Source organism: Fundulus heteroclitus, chromosome 4, assembly GCF_011125445.2.
Source record: "Fundulus heteroclitus isolate FHET01 chromosome 4, MU-UCD_Fhet_4.1, whole genome shotgun sequence".
Taxonomy (NCBI): domain Eukaryota; kingdom Metazoa; phylum Chordata; class Actinopteri; order Cyprinodontiformes; family Fundulidae; genus Fundulus; species Fundulus heteroclitus.
The window spans coordinates 9,160,733-9,180,207 of record NC_046364.1 but is presented as its reverse complement, the minus strand read 5'-3'; the positions used below and the strand labels follow the sequence as shown (position 1 = coordinate 9,180,207).

Sequence of the window (19,475 nt, the reverse complement as noted above, 5' to 3'; positions counted from 1 at the left end):
ATATTCTGTATATTAGGCAAGGCAAGGCAAATTTATTTGTAGAGCACATTTCAAAACAAACACAATGCAGTGCTTTACATGATTGAAATATAGGAAAATAAAAACAGAAAAAGTTGGAATAAAATGTAGAAACAAAATAAAACATGGAAAAATAGAAATTAAAAGAAAATATTAAAAACAGTTGGACTACAAAGTTGAACTAATGATGTTTCAGTCCTGTCATGTTTTTAGGCCCATACTTTTCATCATGAAATCAAACTTTCCACCCTGGGGAAAAGATTGGCCCTGGAAACTGCCTTAAACCCATTATAAGGACTTCTCTGCTTCCAGACCCTTTTTTTAAAAAAATGTTAATTATTTTTTTAAAAGGTCCTCTGCAAGGTCGACCAACCAAATAAAAGGCTTAACACTTATTGGCCGTTCTGGTATAATGAGAGAGAATTCTCCTTTTCAAATCTACCTACCTCTAGATAGAAGTCAGATGCTTTAAGCACACCTGCGGCTTTCACCCAGCACCCAATGCTGCACAGCCTCTTGTCCCGCTGACAAAAGGTCTTCTGTTTCCAGGTGAAAATCATCAGCTCCCCTCCTCCAGGCAGGAGCGCTCATATTTCAGCTGAAAATTGTAATCTAATTTAATGTAATTTAAAGTTAAAACTTCAGTCACTGTTCTGTATTTGTGAATCCTATTTTGTTTGCTTCAAGGATTGAATATAATTCATTATTTCTATGGGCTTATATTTATTAAAACAGTTTAAGTAGAACAGTCGAAGGCAATCCTAAACAAATGCGTTTTTAATCTTGATTTAAAAGAATTCAGACATTCAGCACTTTTACAGTTTTGTGGAAGTTTGTTCCAGATAAGTGGAGCATAGGAACTAAATGCTGCTTCTCCGTGTTTGGTTGTGGTTCTATGCAGAGTAGGCTGGAGCCAGAAGACCTTGGTCTGGATGGTTGATACACTGATAACAAGTCTGTGATGTATTTAGGTGCTAAGCCATTTAGGGATTTCTAGACTAACAGAAGGATTTTAAAGTCTATTATCTGAGATACAGGGAGCCAGTGTAAGGACTTTAGAACTGGGCTGATGTGCTCTACTTTCTTAGTCTTAGTGAGGAAACAGGCAGCAGTGCTCTGGATCAGCTGCAGTTGTCTGATCCACTTTTTAGGCAGACCTGTGAAAACACCATTGCAGTAATCAATTCGACTAAAAATAAATGCATGGATTCGTTTTTCCAGATCCTTCTGAGACACTAGTCTTTTAATCCTGGAAATGTTCCTCAGGTGATAGAAAGCCGACCTTGTAATTGTCTTTAGATGCTTTTGGAGCACTTATTAGTGATAAGTACATACAATATAAAGAAATACTGGGCATAATTTAGTTTGTTTTGGTAACTGTAGTTAGCATATTCCCTGATTTAAACAATTTATGAATCCCATTCATCTGCAACCCTGTAAATGAAACATGGTCAAATTTGATATGATGTCATTCTCAGATAGTTTTGATTTCCACACATGATGAACCCTTGTATAATTTCTTTCTGCCATAGATTCAGATGTTCTACCAATCACAAGTATGGTACAGATTTTAGATCCTAAACAAAAAAATTATAATAATATTATAAATTCTTAATGAATAGATAATAAAATCTTCCCATTAATTTTACTAATAATATATTACAACAGCTCCCCAATTCAAACTGTAAACCAGAATACCTGTATACTCTAGAATAGACCTGTATACATAACGCACATCTCCTGAATCATTAGTCAGATTTGACTTTACGTCCACACACAGACTTCCATAAACACCTGATGAACATGACAGCAGCCAGAAGCATGAGCAGAACTGCTCCTGTCAGGAAGAGGGCCACGTCTACAGAGTGGTAGACGTACCAGGGCATTCTGTAGGACTGGGCTTTCAGGTGAGCAGCGCCTTTGTGCCGCATGACGTACTCTATCCAGAAGAGGGCGGTTTCGATCGGCTTCATCGGCTGATCCCTGTGCAGGCTGGAGAGTCTCTGCATGTTCAGCCTGTAGGAGGGTTCGTTCAACACCTCTTGCAAAGCATTTAGGAAGTAGTCACCGCTTTCCATTAAATTCAGAGTAAGAATTTTAGCACCTCCTTTCTCCTGCAAACGGAGCAGATTGTCATATTGGTCAAAAACAAGGGGAAAACCCACGACTGGGACTCCATGACACAAGGCTTCCTGGACCCCGTTAGTCCCTCCATGAGCCACAAACAGCTTTATCTTAGGATGCCCTAAAAGGTCTTTCTGTGGCATCCAGTCAACCACCAAAGTGTTGTTACCCAGAGTGGACGGTTTGGTTCCTCTATAGCTCCAGATGACTTTCTGGGGCAACTTGGCGAAAGATGCGGCGATCCCGTCTGCCAGGTCGTCTGGAAGTTGATTTACAAATGTTGAGAGAGACATGATAATGACTCCGTGCTCTCCAGAACTCTGCACAAACTCCTCCATATGGTCAGGAAGGGGTTCGGCAGGTTTACAGTGGAACCCTCCCATGTACACAACATTGGGCATTGTGGGACGTGGGTAGTCGAACACAAAGTCGGTCCTCATCAGCCAGACGTCTGCATCAGTCTTTATCAGATCAAAGTCACAATCAGGTCCGAGATATTTCTCACAAAGTGGCTGGTACACTTGCTTAGTCACAAACCTGCTTTGAAGGTTAGTCATCACATACAAAATTATGTTTTTAATTCTCTGAAAAAAGGTCATTTTATCAGTGTGGCCGGATCCTGTGACAGGTATGTAGGATATTGGTGAAGGAGCGATGGCAAAATGAGCTTCTTCAGGCATTAACCACCGAACGTTATAAACCAAAGGGAGGTTCATATATTTGGCCAATATGGCTCCATTACCCCAGCAGGGGTCAGTGAGAACCAGATCAAACTTGGTCTCATTCAGTTTCCTCATCAGCTCTGCATCATCCAGCAGGGCTGGCACAAATGCGCTAACAGCACTGTGAACTTCAACAAGTTTGCTGAACAAGCCTAGCGTCATCTGGAGGAAACTGGTGATAGGTAAAGTCCCCCGTTCCAATCTTATGAACTCAGAAAGGAGCTTTTGTAAAACATCCTTATCTATTAAGCTCTTTTCCATTGGAACTGTGAAAGTGCTGTAATATAAGGAGTTCTCCTTTATGTACCAGCTTTTGCTGGAGCACGCAATGGTGACATTGTGTCCCCTGGAGTGCAGTGCTTTGAGAAGAATTTCCATGTTTATCCAGTGGCTTCCTTCAGTGGGAATGACCAAGATGTTGCCACCCTGACAGCAACCGGGCACAAGGACGAGCAGGAGCAACGCCCTGCAGCAAAAGGCGGCCTTCATCTGAAAAGGAAGCATGGGACACAAGAGTTAAACAATAACAATAAAGTTTGCCTTATTTAATGGTAAGTTGTGCTTTCAGGTGATTTAGTTTATTTTATGTGATGTGCTGAGACACAGCCTTTGGATTAGTAATATAAAGCTGCACTATTCGGACAGCGACCGCTGACACACTTCCGCTTTGGCTACAGAGTCCTTACTCAACAAGGGTATTTGGATGGAGCCTATGTTTGCCTCCAGCTGATCAGACAGAGTTTTTTAATCCTCCCAGATAAGCAACATAAATTTGCTGACTGAAAGCCAGCCACGGGGAAGAGCTCCTTTCTTCATATACAGTGGCATCAAAATATGTTTGCACCCTCATAAACTTTTTCTGTTGTTGTCACAACCTAAATGTTTCAGCTCAAACCTATTTTAAAATCAGTCCACAAACCTGAGTAAATGCCATAGTAAATGCAAAATGCAGTTTTCAAATGCTACTTTAATTTATTAAAGTTAACTTGGTCTTCTGTGACAGTTAAATTGCCCCCTAAACCCCAAAAATGCCCGTACCACCCTCGGCGCCAAATGCCATGAAGCCTGTATACGATAACCGGAGATGTGTCTTTTAAGTTGATATGGAGCAATTTAGTTCTTCTCTTGTTACCCTAATACTTTTAATCCACCCACATTTTAGGGCCATAGCCTGTTTGGGGGTCCCACTATAGTAATTGCAATCGAATCTCTGTCTAAACTTAGAGTAGGCCACACTAGGACCTTCCCTTTTATGAACCAATCAGAGTTACACTTGCAGGTAGGCTTCAGATTATTACCCTGCTGCATACCAGAAATGTATGTAAAAAAAAAAAAAGAAGAAAAAAAAAGAAGAAAGATTATTTGCATTTTCGTCTATTTGGATGTAATTAAGTCTGATGTCTAAAGAGAACCTCCTGTAGTGAACAAGCTGGCATGTTGTTTGTATTAGTAGTAGTTAGCCTCGTCACAAACTACATCAGTCAGCTAATCTTACTGGTACCTGGTAAACTGGAACACACTTTGAGTCCAGTCCAAGATCCAAGTTTCAACTTCAGAAGTAAACGAAGCACCACCTCAGAAGCCAATTTCTTTGTTGTTACAAATACCAAAATGCCTTCTGTGCGCCACAAAAGGCTTCCCATGTAGTGCTTCTTGCACCAGAGACTTGACAAACGTAGCTCTGGTAAATTAAAATTCTCTGGAGTGCGTTTTGCACTTGATCTATAACTGAATCTGAATGTAGCTGTGAATTGCTTTCCCACTGCATTGTGTAGGATTTGGTGGAAAAACATAATCTGAAGTAATGAAACATATTACTGAGGGGTCTCTGAAGCAAGCAATCACATGTGGAAACACATGTTGACACTACAGGGATCGTGCGGGTCCAACATCCACACCTTCCTCAGGCATGAAGGTAAAGTTCAGTCTGCACATGCTCAGTAACTTTTGCTTGAGTATAACTGCTCCCAACAAATTTTAATTCAATAGATAGATAAGTTTTGTTTTTCCAGACCACAGATTAAAGTTGCTTTTAGTGTGTTAGTGGAAAATGGCAAGACAAGAGGAACACAGCGTTTAGCGCAGGGACATCTAGTAACACTTCTGCACAGCAAGGATCTGACATGACATAAAGTGATAAAAACTGCAGGACTGACAAAACAATGCAAAATTAACTGACTCCTACCGAGTTTTTGGAGGCAATCTGAATTAACGCCGTTGCTTCGCAGCAATCCAACCCGTTTGTTGTTAGGTGAAGCATGGAAGCAATAAAAGAAGAGGCAGGTATGAGGAAGTCCCTGAAAGGCGCTCCCATTTGCTGTGGGGAGATGGCGCTTTCTCAGTGGCGACCCCTAGTGTCTGAAACAAGAAATTCAGTCATTATTGCACAAGAGAGGCTACACAGCTGGTGATATCTAAACATTCAGCACACGTGTTGATTGGACAGATTATCCATGTTTCACAAAAGCACATCATAAATATTTCAACTGACAAAATTAAACAACAGTTTTTTTTATGTGGGCTATTTAGATTCGTCACAAGGTTTTCTTTTCCATATTTATTTCAGTGTTTCTGTAGCTATAGGTTGGTGTGATCGTTGGTGAACTGAGTTTTGTCTCACTCATAAGATAGAAAGACTAGGAGACCCTTTCTATTTCTATTGTACAGTGTAAAATTACAACTAAAGTCTTCTTAAAGCACCTTACAAACAGCTCGAGTTCATTTGCAGTTCTACAAAATACAATCTGGGGCGACTTCAGCTTAAATCAACCTGATTCATTACACACAGAAGTGAAGGCGAGTAAAGCCTTTTATGGTAGAAGGTTGCCTATAAGAAAGCCCAGGTGATTACATGAAGTTTGACTTTGGAGCAATTATTCTACCTGAGCGAAGGTGTGGGAGCCGTGGTAAGATAAGAACACCTGTCACTGTTTGATTAACTGTGTGCAACGTGTGTTTTAGGTCAGTCCACTATAAAGTTGATTTTTTTCCTCCTGTTTCTAAACAGTCAGTCCAGTTCAATCGTATAGCACCATCCCTTTGTTTTGGTTTAAATTGTCAGAATAAATAGGATTAATCACAAGATTACTGTGTCAGATCTCTTCCACAGACAGTAAAAAGAAGCCACACCTTCAGTCTGTTCTCTGGTTTCAAAATAAAAAGGATCTGTTCCCCATCCAGTTTCTCCAAATATTTAAATAAAAACATTCTGAAAACCATGTCTGATTTTCCCTTCATTTTACCAATTATGTATTATTGTTTGTGTTGATCTATCAAGTTAAATAAAGTCGCACACAGTCTCTTTCTCCTGCATTGTTTACATTTCAATTGTTGTACTGTTAAATCACTGCTGCACTTTATCCTGTAAACTTTATCCCTTAAATTTTATCCTGTAAATTTTATCCTGTAACTTACTTTATCCTGTAATCTACTGCAATTCACTGTAATTTTCAAGCTGTATGCAAACAAAATTTCGTTCTGTACGCACTCTGTGCATACAAAATGACAAATAAAGTTGTCTAAGTCTAAGTCTTAAATGCAATTTTAAAGAAATAACATCTGTGGTTGTGAAAAAATTTAAAAGGGGCTTTAAAGGTATGAAAACATTTGCACTGCGATGATCTGGTACACATTTATTAAAGACATATTTACAACACAAGCCTATTTACAAAAACAGCAACCAAATTCAACTGAACACAAATTTAATGTGTGTGTGTGTTTTGCAGAAGGAACATATCAGCTTTGTGAAACACTGAAAAGCTGCATTTACGGACTCAATTAACATGCAGTACACGGTACAATCATTTCTTTTGTACTAAACACTTTTGGTAAATGTCATGAAACTTTTTTTTAAAATGACCAACACAGCAACTAAGACCTACTTTGCTTCAATAGGAACAGGAAAAACAAATTAGAATATTATCCACAGCTTACTACATCTATTTTATTGTACCTTACCTTCCTGAAGCATTGCAGTACATTATGGATTACAATAAGCAAGTAAATGTACATGTCCTTAACTAGCACCATATTGATGAACAAAACACATTTGCAAACAGGTTTCAGTACGAGCATAAAATAATGCACGTCAAATCTACACCGGTTGTCATATCTCCAGTTTGTCCCCGCGTACATTTTCTGAATCTTTAGTCGGATTTGACTTTACGTCCACACACAGACTTCCATAAACGCTTGATGAACATGATTGCAGCCAGGAGCATGAGCAGCACTGCTCCTGTCAGGAAGAGGGCCACGTCTACAGAGTGGTAGACGTACCAGGGCATTCTGTAGGACTGGGCTTTCAGGTGAGCGGCGCCTTTGTGCCGCATGACGTACTCTATCCAGAAGAGGGCGGTGTCGATCGGCTTCATCGGCTGATCCCTGTGCAGGCTGGAGAGTCTCTGCATGTTCAGCCTGTAGGACGGTTCGTTCAACACCTCTTGGATAGCTTTAAACAGGTTGTCGTCTTTGTCCACGGTGTTCAGGGTAAGAATTTTGGCTGCTCCTTTCACTTGCAGACGGAGCAGATTGTCGTATTGGTCAAAAAATAAGGGTAGACCAACCACCGGGACCCCATGATAAATGGCTTCCTGGAGTCCGTTTGTTCCTCCATGAGCCACAAACAGCTTTATCTTAGGATGCCCTAAAAGGTCTTTCTGTGGCATCCAGTCAACCACCAAAGTGTTGTTACCCAGAGTGGACGGTTTGGTTCCTCTATAGCTCCAGATGACTTTCTGGGGCAACTTGGCGAAAGCTGCGGCGATCCCATCTGCCAGGTCATCTGGAAGTTGAGGCACGTAAGTTCCCAAAGACATGATAATGACTCCGTTCTCTCCAGAACTCTGCACAAACTCCTCCATATGGTCAGGAAGGGGTTCTGCAGGTTTACACTGGAACCCTCCCATGTACACAACATTGGGCATTGTGGGACGCGGGTAGTCGAACACAAAGTCGGTCCTCATCAGCCAGACGTCTGCATCGGTCTTTATCAGATCAAAGTCACAATCAGGTCCGAGATATTTCTCACAAAGTGGCTGGTACACTTGCTTCGTGATCAACATGTCGTTCATTCGGACGATAGAGTATAAGAGGTTGTTTTTAACCCTCTGAAAAAAGCTCATCTTATCAGTGTGGCCAGACCCTGTGATAGGAACATATGACAGTGGCGAGGGAGCAACGGCAAAATGACCTTCCTCAGATATTATCCAGCGAACATTGAAAACTAAAGGCAGGCTCAAATATTTAGCCAGGACCGCTCCGCTACCCCAACACGGGTCAGTGAGAACCAGGTCAAACCTGGTGTTATTCAGGGTTCTGACCAGGTCTGCGTCATCCAGCATGGCCGAGACAAATTCACTCACGGCCCTGTGAATCTCCAGAGCCGTGCTGAACATGCCGAACGACGCGTGGAGGAAGCTGGTCAGAGGCAAGGCCCCCCGCTCAAACTGTATGATGTCGAATATGATTTTGGTGATGAACGTCTGATAGAAGCTCCTCTCCACCGGAACTGTGAAGGTGCTGTAATAGGATGCGTTATCTTTAATGTACCAGCTGTTGCTGGGGCGCATAACTGTCAGACTGTGTCCTTTGGAGTGCAGAGCTTTTATTAAAATGTCCATGTTTATCCAATGGCTGCCCTCGATAGGCAGCACCAAGATGTTTCCTCCTTTGCAGGAGCTGGGAAGGAGGACGAGCAGCAGCAAAGGCCCGCAGCAGATCGGCTTCATCTGGAACACAAGCAGCTGATTGTCAGTGTACAAGAAAACTAATGGATGATACAAATCAGGGCACACACTACAAGCCAGAATCACCTGTTTGTAGCCACAATTCTATTGGTTCTACTAAATGTTAGTATAAGATAAGAATCAATTTCAGCGAAAACGCTTCTTTCTTTCTTTCTTTCTTTCTTTCTTTTTTTATAAATGTAATACATCACGGGTTTCTGCACTAAACATATTATTTGCACTGTTACCGTGGTCAGTCCTGTCTCCTCTGACAAAAAACAACAACTTTTAGTTAGGCTGGAACACAACAACACCAAACAATCAGGTGTTGTGTCGAGTCGAGCTCCTCCGCCAAACCATGTTCTCGCCGCTGTTACGCCATTGCGCGCACAAACGTCGTTTTATGGCCACGGGAAAAAAAAACCTCATGGTGCGTTCAAGTGCGCCTCGTACACTAGAACAATAGGTTGAAGTGAAAAAATATCCGTGGAACGATATAACCATCTATTCTTATTATCAAATGTCACCACAGTCTTATTCAGCACTTCGTAAATAACACCCTTAACAATGTTTAAGTAATTTGACTGTTTTATATTGGTTTCATTAAATAAATAAAAACAACAACAACAAAACAACAATCTATTTAAAGCAGGTCATTTTAAAACTGTACAGGATAAAAAATCAGAATTCTTAAAATAAGAAAATATCACCACAGTCCTTTCTATAATAACTCACATGTTTTATTGCCACAACAGTCCGGTATCAATGCACCGTGGCAGCCCCAATGGTTAAGATTACAGGGCAAGAGCGATAAGAAGTTATGCTCATTTATTATCTGTTGTCAACCGATTTTTAAATACCACTAATAGTTCTTAACTGCTCGTGAAAATCAAATAAATCAAATAAAATTAATAAAGTTACCTTTGAAGTGGGTCTAGATAAAGATTGTTTTAATGAATTTGTAGTGAAATACGTTATTTTTTTTCTTTTTAATTAAACTAATAGAAAACCTGTAAATAGTAAAATATGTTATAAAGTTTTGCTTCAAGCAGTTGTGACATTTTTTCATTAAGGAAATGATTTGAGATTTTTAAATTTGATTTAAAACGTATTTTCAGTGTTCGAGCAGACTTGAATGCATCATGTTGGTAAAACGCGACCGTAACACTTGGTGTAGAAGCGCCCCAGTGGGCCTGAAAACAACGTGACTTTCCCTTCAGGGCTCACTGGAACTCATGGGACGAAACAAGCTACTTATTATTATGTTGGAGGTAACGCAGTTTTACATCATAACAGAATATTTAACAGATACATATATCAATAGTTTTGCCTTTATTTTGCTTTTTAAATGATTTGCTGTAATTTCTAATGCGCGTTTTGGGGAAGACAGTAATCCTGCTACAAAGTAATGACGACTTTTGTTTTTAAAGCTGAACAGTAAACATAGGCAACAGCGTTCCAGTTTTATTACAGCCCATTTGTTACTTAGCAAAAGCATATTCTTCACCGGGGGGTAAAAAAATAATTGATTATGCAGACTACTGCTAAACGTACCTTCCGGCATGATTGCCAGGCAGCAGAACAGTAATCTGCATGTCATTGAGTCGGGGCTCATTTTCCTGAAATTACTCCATTAATGAATCATCGCAGAGGCCAACTTCTTGTGGCACTCCTGTGCTGTTGATCAATCCCAGTCTTCAGCTCATCTGCATTCTTGGGACTCAACTTCTTCTTGACACATCCCCACAGATTCTCCATGGGGTTTAGGTCAGACTAATCTGCTGGCACAGTCATACACAGTCATAACATGGTCATTAAAGCAGGTATAGGTACTTCTGGCAGTGTGAGCAGCTGCCATGTCCTGCGTTAAAATGAAATCAGCATCTTGCTTGTCAGCAGAAGGAAGCATGAAGAGCCCCAAATTTCCTGCTGCATTGACTTTGTAATGAATAAAACACATTGGACCAAGACCAGCAGATCTCATCGCTTCCTCGATCATCGCCGACTGTGAAGACTTCATCCTGGAGCTTTGTAGCATACCTAATTTTCTCAGAAACTGAATTTTGGGTTTTTCTTTTAGCTGTAAACCATGATCATCTAAATTAACAAAAAATAAATAATCTTGAAATATGTCACTGTCTAATTAATGAATATGCTTAAAGTACTGTGTACATTTCACTGTTTGAATTGATCAGAGAAGACAGATAACCCGCTACTACCATCTAATGTAGAACAGATTACTGGATCAATGTGTGCTTCTGTGTTTTTTTGTCTCTCTTGTTGTGTCTCTGCTCTGTCTTCTGTAACCCCCAGTCGGACGAGGCAGATGAGCGTTTATACTGAGCCTGGTTCTGCTGGAGGTTTTCCTTCCTGTTAAAGGGGAGTTTTTCTTTCCACTGTCGCTTCGTGCTTGCCCGGTATGAGGGATTGCTGCAAAGACATGTACAATGCAGATGACTCTCCCTGTGGCTCTACGCTTCTCCAGGAGTGAATGCTGCTTGTCGGGACTTTGATGCAATCAACTGGTTTCCCTTATATAGGAAATTTTTTGACCAATCTGTATAATCTGATTGAATTTGACTTTGTAAAGTGCCTTGAGATGACATGTTTCATGAATTGGCGCTATATAAATAAAATTGAATTGAATTAAAGAAACGGGAACACTTGTCAGCCATACTGTAGTTCTTCTTGATTTTTATTTTATTGCTCTTTTTCTGGGTTTTTGTAGCACTAGAGGCTTGCTTTTTCAAAGTAGGCTGAAAGGAAAGGAGGTTTGAGAGAAGGGGGAAGTCGTGCGGCAGAGGACCTCAGGCCGGAATTGAACCCAGGTCATCCACGTCGAGGACTAAGGCCTCCGTGCATGGGTCATGCTCGCTACCCCTGCGTCATCGGAGTACGCCCCCTACCTGATATATTTCAAAGGAAGACTATTCAGAAGCTAAGCATTAGCAGTTAACAAAGAAATAGGCTGAATAGACCAGCATTAGTCACGGTGTGCTGTAGATGCAGGTCATTTAATTCAGGTGCAGTATTTGCAGTTGCCTGGCAGTTGCATGAAAATGATATCTTCCATCACATATAGTCCACATAAGGTTTAAAGATTTGCAGATATCTGTAATAAGCCTTCCTGCAGTTTCAAAAGGATGGCACTTACACCTCCACCAGCATTTCTTATTTCCCACCAAACATACAGAACATGTATATTTTTCCCCCCGTTCATTATGTCTTACAGGGTCCGCACCTGTGCAGATGTGGATCACGGGAAGCACTGTTATGGAAATGGGAAGCGGAGCTCGCCATTTGCTGCTCTGGTTTAGGCGGCGGGTTGGCTGAATTCGGGGGATGGCTATTACCGCCTGTGAGGAGTGGCTGGATATGTCAGGGCTCGAGGGGAGAGACGCTGGTTGTGGTGAAAGGGCTGAAAAAGGACTCTGAGGAGGGAGCAGGAGGAAAAGGAGGGGTGAGAGGAGATGAGGATACGTTGCCTGTGCACAACTGGATGCAGCCGGGAGTGCAGCAGTGCCTGTGGGAGGCAAGGAAAAGAACCTGCCTGGAATGGAGGAGAGCGATGCAGCACAGTTGCTGTTGTCAGGACTCCCTCCACCCTTCATCTGCCGCCACGCTGGATTCTGTGCTAATGAGAAAGAGCCAGAGCAGGTAGGCGCACAGCCTTTGCATGCTGCAATGTGGACTTGCGATTATTTCCTATAAGCGGTGCATGTTTGCAAGGTGAGGGTGGAGGGCATTCTCGTTTTGTGCAGGGTGTTTAACCTGTATTAAAAGTGGGATATCAGTGCAGCGGTCAATAGAATATGCATGTCAGCACAGGAAATTAAGGTTATTGCCAACAAATACAGGTGAATTATGTGTACAAAATGATTTTTTTTCATTACTATCTGACAGCTCTGGGATGCCCAAGAGACCAGCTGTGTGTGTTCAACTTTGATATGATGCTTAGAGCAGGAGGCGCAGCCACTTTCCATGTACTGCTGCTGATGCTGTTTCCATCGCTGTGCTGTTACCACCTGTGCCACTCTCTATGTGAGTACTGGATGGACACAAAGCTCTTATTCAAATTATGCTGGGGGGGAAAAAAATGGGTAAACACTGTTTTAGGTTTTGTTTTGGGGTGTGTTTTATAATGAGTATTAAAAACAGTACGATACTATAAATGCCTAGTTATGAGGTAAAAATAAAACAAGTGGTGTTTTTTTTGTGAGTTTTCCCTTATTTTGTGGATGATTTAGCAGAGTTTTCAATCAAAATGCTGCTCCTTTGGTAAACCAGGCTGAATCATTTACACAGGATTGGATGACTGGTCAGATTTAGCCGATGTTAACTAAACAGACCCTTTCTGGATATTCAAAAGCTACGTTTTCTCCAGTTTCAACATAACTTTTAGCTATTAATGGATCAGATTACAGAGTCATGAAACTATTTTGTATACTTACTGTAACACGTGAAGGGTTCAATAACGTAAATCAACAGAGAGGAGAGTTGGGTTGATTTAGTTAAAAATAATTAATGTTAAAAATAATTGACCAGGGATTAAAATGTGGAAATGGAATCATAAATAATGCATTATCTAATAACTCAGCACAAATACATGACAGCAAATTAACGGTAAGATGTATTACAAAAACAACAAGGCATCTAAAAACTGTTCTAAACAGACGTAAACAACGGGCAGCGTGAATGTTTCAAGCTGAAGGACTAAACACAATAAAAGCTGTCAGGAAACTGATTGGGTTTAATTTCCATCCAATGTTCTCTTCTGTTTAGAAGCTTTGGTATTGTATTATACAGTAAATCTTTGCTTCACTGAGGATCTTCACATCTGTAACAGGAGACAGTTATCACATTCTATGTTTTGTTCCCATTTGAAATCAATCTTTTTTTTTTTTTTTTTTTTTGTTTAATGATGCTCCACCCCTAAGGAGCCAAACAATATTCATTAAAATGCATTAGGGTAGCATTAAATATTCAATTTTACTACACATGCATGTTGTCTGTATTGGTCCACAAACAATGACAGAGTTACACCTACCCGTGTGTGGGCATTATCATGCTGGAGTGCTTTTCAAAAGTATTGATTCCTCGTCACCATTTTCACATTTCTTCACCCCCTAAATCCACAAACTGGAATGTATTTGATTTGTATTTTTTAAGTGATAGAATAACGCACCACATTGCAATGTTGTGAGGTGGAAGGAAAAAGATACTGAATTGGGAAATATGCCGCGTTTAACCTCGCTGAGTGAGTATTTTGTAGAACCACCTTTGACTGCAGTTGTAGCTGCAGAGGTTGGGGTATGTCTCTACAAGCTTTGCTTGTTTACAGACTGAAATATTTACCCAGTCTTTTTTTTTTATAAAGGGTAAACGAAGCCAAGTCAGAATGGATGGAGTGTATCAGTGAACATAAGTTTCTGAGTCTTTGCGTACATTCTCAATTGGCCATTCTCTACACAATTAAAAGCTTGGATCTAATCCACTCTATTTGAGCTTTGACTTTATCTTAGAGTTGTCATGCAGGAAGCTAACCATGCGTCCAAGTCTTCAGGAGCCTCTAGCAGATTTATCTCTAGGATTACCTAGTATGTAGGTCTCTTCATCTTTCTTTCAAGTCAGACAAGCTTCGTTGCACACGCTATGGAAGACCATCATGCTGTTCTGTGGCAATGTCCTACATTAGAAAATATGGTGGAGTAGAATCAAATGATATCATATGATGTCATATACATATTGTTTTCATATAGTGTTACTTTTCCACCACTTATAGGATTTTGTATGTATGCCAAAGAGCTCAATTTGGATTGCATATTTTACAATATTTGCTTTCTCCTCTACATTCTTTGTGATAAACTGCAGACAGATTTCTTTTCAACAATGGCATTATTTTTTTTCTAATCCTCCATGAAGTCCTGATTTGTGAAGTGCAAGGCTGTCCTCTCACCTGAGCCGAAGATCTCTTTGAGTATTAACTTATAGACTTTAATACACTGTCCCCCAGCACACAACAAAAAGTGAACAAGGGGGTGGAATGGATCGCTTTGTGACCTGGAGGGGGGTGGGATGTGAAGTGCCTCCTTTGGATTTAAAGAGACAGCACAAAACGAGTTGTTCTCGGACAAACGTCAGAACAGGGGTAAAATGGGGGAATATGGGTGAAAATTAACGAGGAATTCAGACTAAAGCCTTGCAGTTTCACTTTATAGAGACCACAGCTGAATGATTTCATTGTGAAAACGAAGGCATTAAAAGGCACATGTACCCCTTTAAGCAAGTCCATGATAATGTTGTACTGTATGGGACCTGTACACTGTTTTTCTCTGTCCTTTTCTCACATCTCAGGGGTTCCAAATATCTCCTCCTATGCAAAAGCAGAGGACAAACTGTTCAAATATCTCTTCAGAAACTACCAGAAATGGGTGCGTCCGGTGGAGTACCTCAATCAGACCATCCGTGTGAAGTTTGGGTTGGCCATCTCCCAGCTGGTTGATGTGGTGAGGTTAAAGTATTTATTTAATCTATGGTTCTATGGGTATGAGTTTTAATCACTTACTTTATGATTTCTCACCCTAGGATGAAAAAAACCAATTAATGACAACTAATGTCTGGATGAAACAGGCAAGTAAAATAACACACGAATAACGGATATTGGATTTGATTTCTTCACACGTGAACGTGCAGATACACCTACTTGAACGTACTCGCTAGCGTACTAGGAAAGCAGAAGCATTCTGTTCCCCTGAGAGGCGTTTTTTAAATCAGGTCTGGTGGCATTTCACTGACAGTTCTCATCTATTTGAGCCGATTCGACCCTGTGCCTACACACCTGCTTGCACATGCCCACTCCATCCCCCTGGCCTGCTCCTGTCAGCTGTATATATGGACTCTGTGTTGGGTCTCATAAATTATTAAACCTAGCTCATTCCCTCAGTTTTGATACATCCTGTCACAGTGATAAATTGTGTCATGCCAAAAAAGGAAACTAAAGGGGCAGAGGCCATTTTCATGTGCTATCATTCCCAAAATGGTTACATTCTGACTTTAAAAGCTGTTTTAAGCCTGCTTGTGTCAGATTCAATGCTGTGGAATACAGAGACAAAAGCTAATGGGTTTGCCTTTCACGGTGAGTTGCTGCAAAGGGATATCTACACATTTTTTACTGAAATTATTTTTCCTCTCTTGTGTAGGAATGGGTTGATATGAAACTGAGATGGAGCCCTGAGGACTTTCTGGGAATCACAACCATCCGCGTTCCATCAGACAGGATCTGGCTCCCTGATGTTGTGCTGTATGACAAGTATGTGACACGGAGGGCGTGTGTGCGATGTTTCCAGTTGCTTTATGAAAGTAATAGTGAAGAGGTAATACTTTAAGCGTTTCAGAAAGCTGCCACGTCTTACTAAAATATTTATACCCCATACATTTTGTTGGGATTTTATGTGCTAGAGCAACACAGAGTAACACCCAATCATGGAGTGGAAGGAAAAGGGTGCATGTTTTTCCACAGAACTCTGTGGCTTACATGCAAAAAGCCCTGCGTGGTGAATCTTGGTGACAGCCGCATTATCTTGTTGAGATGTTTTTCTTCAATTGGTCACCAGAAGGGACAAACTTCTGCAAAAACTCTGGAACTTGCGCTATGCTCCTTTAAAGTATATTCATGTGTTAGAGTGGTCCAGTCAAAATCTAGACCTAAATCCAGTTGAGAATCAATTGCAAGAGTGCTTTCTATCCAACTGTATTCGATAGAGGGGATCTTAGATGGTTAGACAAATGACCAAATTATTTGTCCTCTAGATCAGGGGTTCCCAAAGTAGGGGTCAGGACCCCCGGGGGTCGCGAGACACCATGTTGGGGTCACAAGATCATCCAAATAATGTCTTGACTTTACAATATCAGAGATATACTTGTTTTAATATAGCAAATTCCTTTAATTGTGGAAAATAGCAAACACTATTCAACATCAGCAAACATCCAATTTTTTTTCTTGCTGATATGTGAAATTAATAACAAACATCATAGGTTTTTGCGGAAATTTACTCTCTAGGGCCAAGAGAGTAAATGTACAAGAATAAATAATATTACGAGAATAAACTGAAGCAAAAGACTGCATTTTTTTGTTAGAGTTCTCATAACATTTACTGCTATATTATCACAATTATTTACATTATTCTCATAATTTCCTAAAAGAAAATTCCGCCCCTCTGGCACTGTCATTTTGCGTGTTGCAGGCTGATAAATTTGGGAACCCCTGCCCTAGATAGTTTCAAATGGTTACTGTCAAGGTAGTTGAAACAATAACGTAGGAAAGGGGGCCACATTCCCCTATAGCATAATCACTTTTTGTCAACTCAAAAAACAAAATTTACCTTTGGTTTTTGGTTCTTGATATATGTGGTCCCTTTTAGTGCATATCTGTGTGTGTGTCTGCACGTCTGATAAACAGATTCACTCAACATAGTGCAGAAGTCCAGTCCTCAAGCCCTTACCCTGTAGCGCTTGGCTGCGTCCCTTCACCCAAACAGCTGAATCAAATCAATAACTCGTTACCAGGCCTCTGCAGAGCTGAATGACATGCTGATGATGAGTGAATTGAGACATCTCATATAGGTGCGTTAGAACCGAGATTAATCTAAAAGTTGCAGGAATGTAGCCCTTCAGAGCTGGACTTGGGTGCCCTGATGTAATGACTCTATTAATGATCATTAGTTTCTAAAAAAAAAAAAAAAAAAAAACAATCATGCAGGTTGGTGGCGTTTTACTGAATGACGAACATGGTGCTACTTAGTAGTTCCGATATGTATTTGTTTCAGATTTGTATTTAAGAGTGTAATCAACGGTGCAGATTAACATATAAGAACTTACCTCAAGTACATCGTTATGGTTTTTATTGTCTCTGAAAAATTCTCATGTGACGTGTAACAGGTTACGATGGTCGATGATTTTTCTCAACAGCTCAGATGGACGTTTTGAGGGAACAGTCACGAAGGCTGTTGTTAAGTATGATGGGACCATTTTATGGAACCCACCAGCCAATTACAAGTCAGCCTGCACCATCGACGTCACCTTCTTCCCCTTTGATCTCCAGAACTGTTCAATGAAGTTTGGCTCTTGGACCTATGATGGCTCACAGGTGAGTCTATGTGTCACTGAAAGTGCGCAGGGCTTTGGCAGAGCGGACCGACTACTAATTATGTTTCATTCTAATAGGTGGACGTCCTTCTGGAAGACTTCCATGTTGATAAGCAGGATTATTTTGACAACGGAGAATGGGAGATAGTGAAAGCCACAGGCAGCCGTGGTCTGCGGACCGACGGCAGCGGCTCCTATCCCACCATCACCTACTTCTTTATTATCCGCAGGCTGCCTCTTTTCTACACTCTCTTCCTAATCATTCCTTGCATTGGCCTGTCCTTCCTCACCATCCTCGTCTTTTATTTGCCCTCAAACGGAGGCGAAAAGATCTCTCTCTGCACCTCGGTCCTGGTGTCTCTCACAGTCTTCCTCCTGGTCATCGAAGAGATCATCCCTTCCTCCTCTAAGGCAATCCCTCTCATTGGGGAATACCTGGTCTTTACCATGATTTTTGTCACGCTCTCGATCGTCATCACCGTCTTCGCAATCAACATCCACCATCGCTCCTCATCGACGCATCACGGCATGGCTCCGTGGGTGAGAAGGATCTTCCTACATCGACTGCCTAAGCTGCTGTGCATGCGCAGCCACGTGGACCGTTACACTGCAGCCGGAGTGCCTGAAATGAGAAGAAGCGGCGGACTGGGAAAGCTGAGGCCAACTCCTGAGCTCAGCCCTCCTCTGTACACCCAGCACAACCTCCGAGCAGCGTTGGAGTCCATTCGCTACATCACCACGCACGTGGTTAAAGAGAACCAGGTCAGAGAGGTGAGTTTGGCGCAGTCTTTTTACATCACAAAGTGCCGACGAGGCATAACTACGTTGATTATTCGATTCCAGCCCAAGTTTTCTCTTTTTCAAATTATTGAAACATTTTGAAGTATTGATCTTCACTTTTTTTTTCTTTCCTGCAGGTGGTGCGAGACTGGAAGTTTGCCGCTCAGGTCTTGGATCGAATGTTTCTGTGGGCCTTCCTGCTGGTGTCGGTTCTGGGCTCGGCTCTCCTTTTCATCCCCGTCATTTACAAGTGGGCCAGCATCATCGTCCCTGCTCATCCTGGCAGCGCTCTCTAGAAACATGCGGTTTAGATTTAACGGGGCGACGTAAGAAAAGCACATGAATTGCTCTTCAACACCATTTTTGACATTGGAATGACTGAGAAGGCCATTCAGCCACATTCCTTCCCATTCAGTTTCTGAGATGCTGTTGTGCCAGAAATAATGCTGCAACTTTAAACACTGCTATTTGAGACACATACACGTCCTTTACTATGGCATTATTTTAAGCTTGTTTCTAACGTGCGGCTGGACAGGAAAAGCAACAAAAGAAAACACCAATGCACATATTTATGTAGTTTGGACTTCGGCAGTAAATGAAACAACAATGATTTCTAATTCTGTATTTCTCTGATTTGTAGCCGGTCATCTGCATAACAGTGTTCTGTAGCGAGTAGATACAAATTGTGGTTTCCGGTGCAGAGCAAGATAATCCAGGGAGAACATATCCTTTGAGTAAAAGCATGTCATCAATATGCTGTTCTTTTTGTTTTCATTTGGTTTGTTTTTTTGTACTTCTCTTAACAAATAGGCCTACAGAATCATTTGGGTACTCGTGGAGCATAACTTCAGCATTGCAATATTCCTGTTCTTTGTATCATATTTTTTGTAAAAGAAAAAGAAGAAAGAAAACATTTTCTTGGCTAAACACACAAGCCTGTTAGCAGACTCGCTGCAGACTTTTT

The 19,475-nt window shown here is 41.1% G+C and overlaps 3 protein-coding genes across 3 annotated transcripts; 1 reads left to right on the top strand and 2 right to left on the bottom strand.

Annotated features, from left to right (window-relative positions):
* Positions 1-1,254: 1,254 nt before the first annotated feature.
* LOC110368868 (UDP-glucuronosyltransferase 2A1) lies at positions 1,255-5,190 on the bottom strand. The gene is made up of 2 exons (XM_036136014.1): positions 5,050-5,190; positions 1,255-3,353 (listed from the first exon to the last, which is right to left on the bottom strand). Exons 1-2 carry the CDS (start codon positions 5,176-5,178, stop codon positions 1,767-1,769), a joined length of 1,716 nt encoding a protein of 571 aa, XP_035991907.1. The 5' UTR covers positions 5,179-5,190; the 3' UTR covers positions 1,255-1,766.
* Positions 5,191-6,481: 1,291 nt separating this feature from the next.
* On the bottom strand, positions 6,482-8,612 carry LOC105930164 (UDP-glucuronosyltransferase 2A2). Its single transcript, XM_036136015.1, has one exon. It carries the CDS (start codon positions 8,588-8,590, stop codon positions 7,010-7,012), a length of 1,581 nt encoding a protein of 526 aa, XP_035991908.1. The 5' UTR covers positions 8,591-8,612; the 3' UTR covers positions 6,482-7,009.
* A 3,276-nt stretch (positions 8,613-11,888) lies between these two features.
* Positions 11,889-19,263, top strand: chrna5 (cholinergic receptor, nicotinic, alpha 5). The gene is given in 9 exon segments (XM_021319332.2): positions 11,889-12,010; positions 12,012-12,244; positions 12,546-12,628; positions 14,942-15,093; positions 15,173-15,217; positions 15,787-15,896; positions 17,555-17,732; positions 17,810-18,502; positions 18,649-19,263. Coding segments are annotated over 9 exon segments (1,734 nt in total). The 5' UTR covers positions 11,889-11,929; the 3' UTR covers positions 18,808-19,263.
* Positions 19,264-19,475: the final 212 nt, after the last annotated feature.

Coding starts and splice junctions, on each gene's coding strand:
- LOC110368868 (XM_036136014.1), bottom strand. CDS start 5,178: ATGGGAGCGCCTTTCAGGGACTTCCTCATACCTGCCTCTTCTTTTATT. Junction 3,354..5,049: donor AGATTGCCTCCAAAAACTCG/GTAGGAGTCAGT, acceptor CTTCCTTTTCAG/ATGAAGGCCGCCTTTTGCTG.
- LOC105930164 (XM_036136015.1), bottom strand. CDS start 8,590: ATGAAGCCGATCTGCTGCGGGCCTTTGCTGCTGCTCGTCCTCCTTCCC.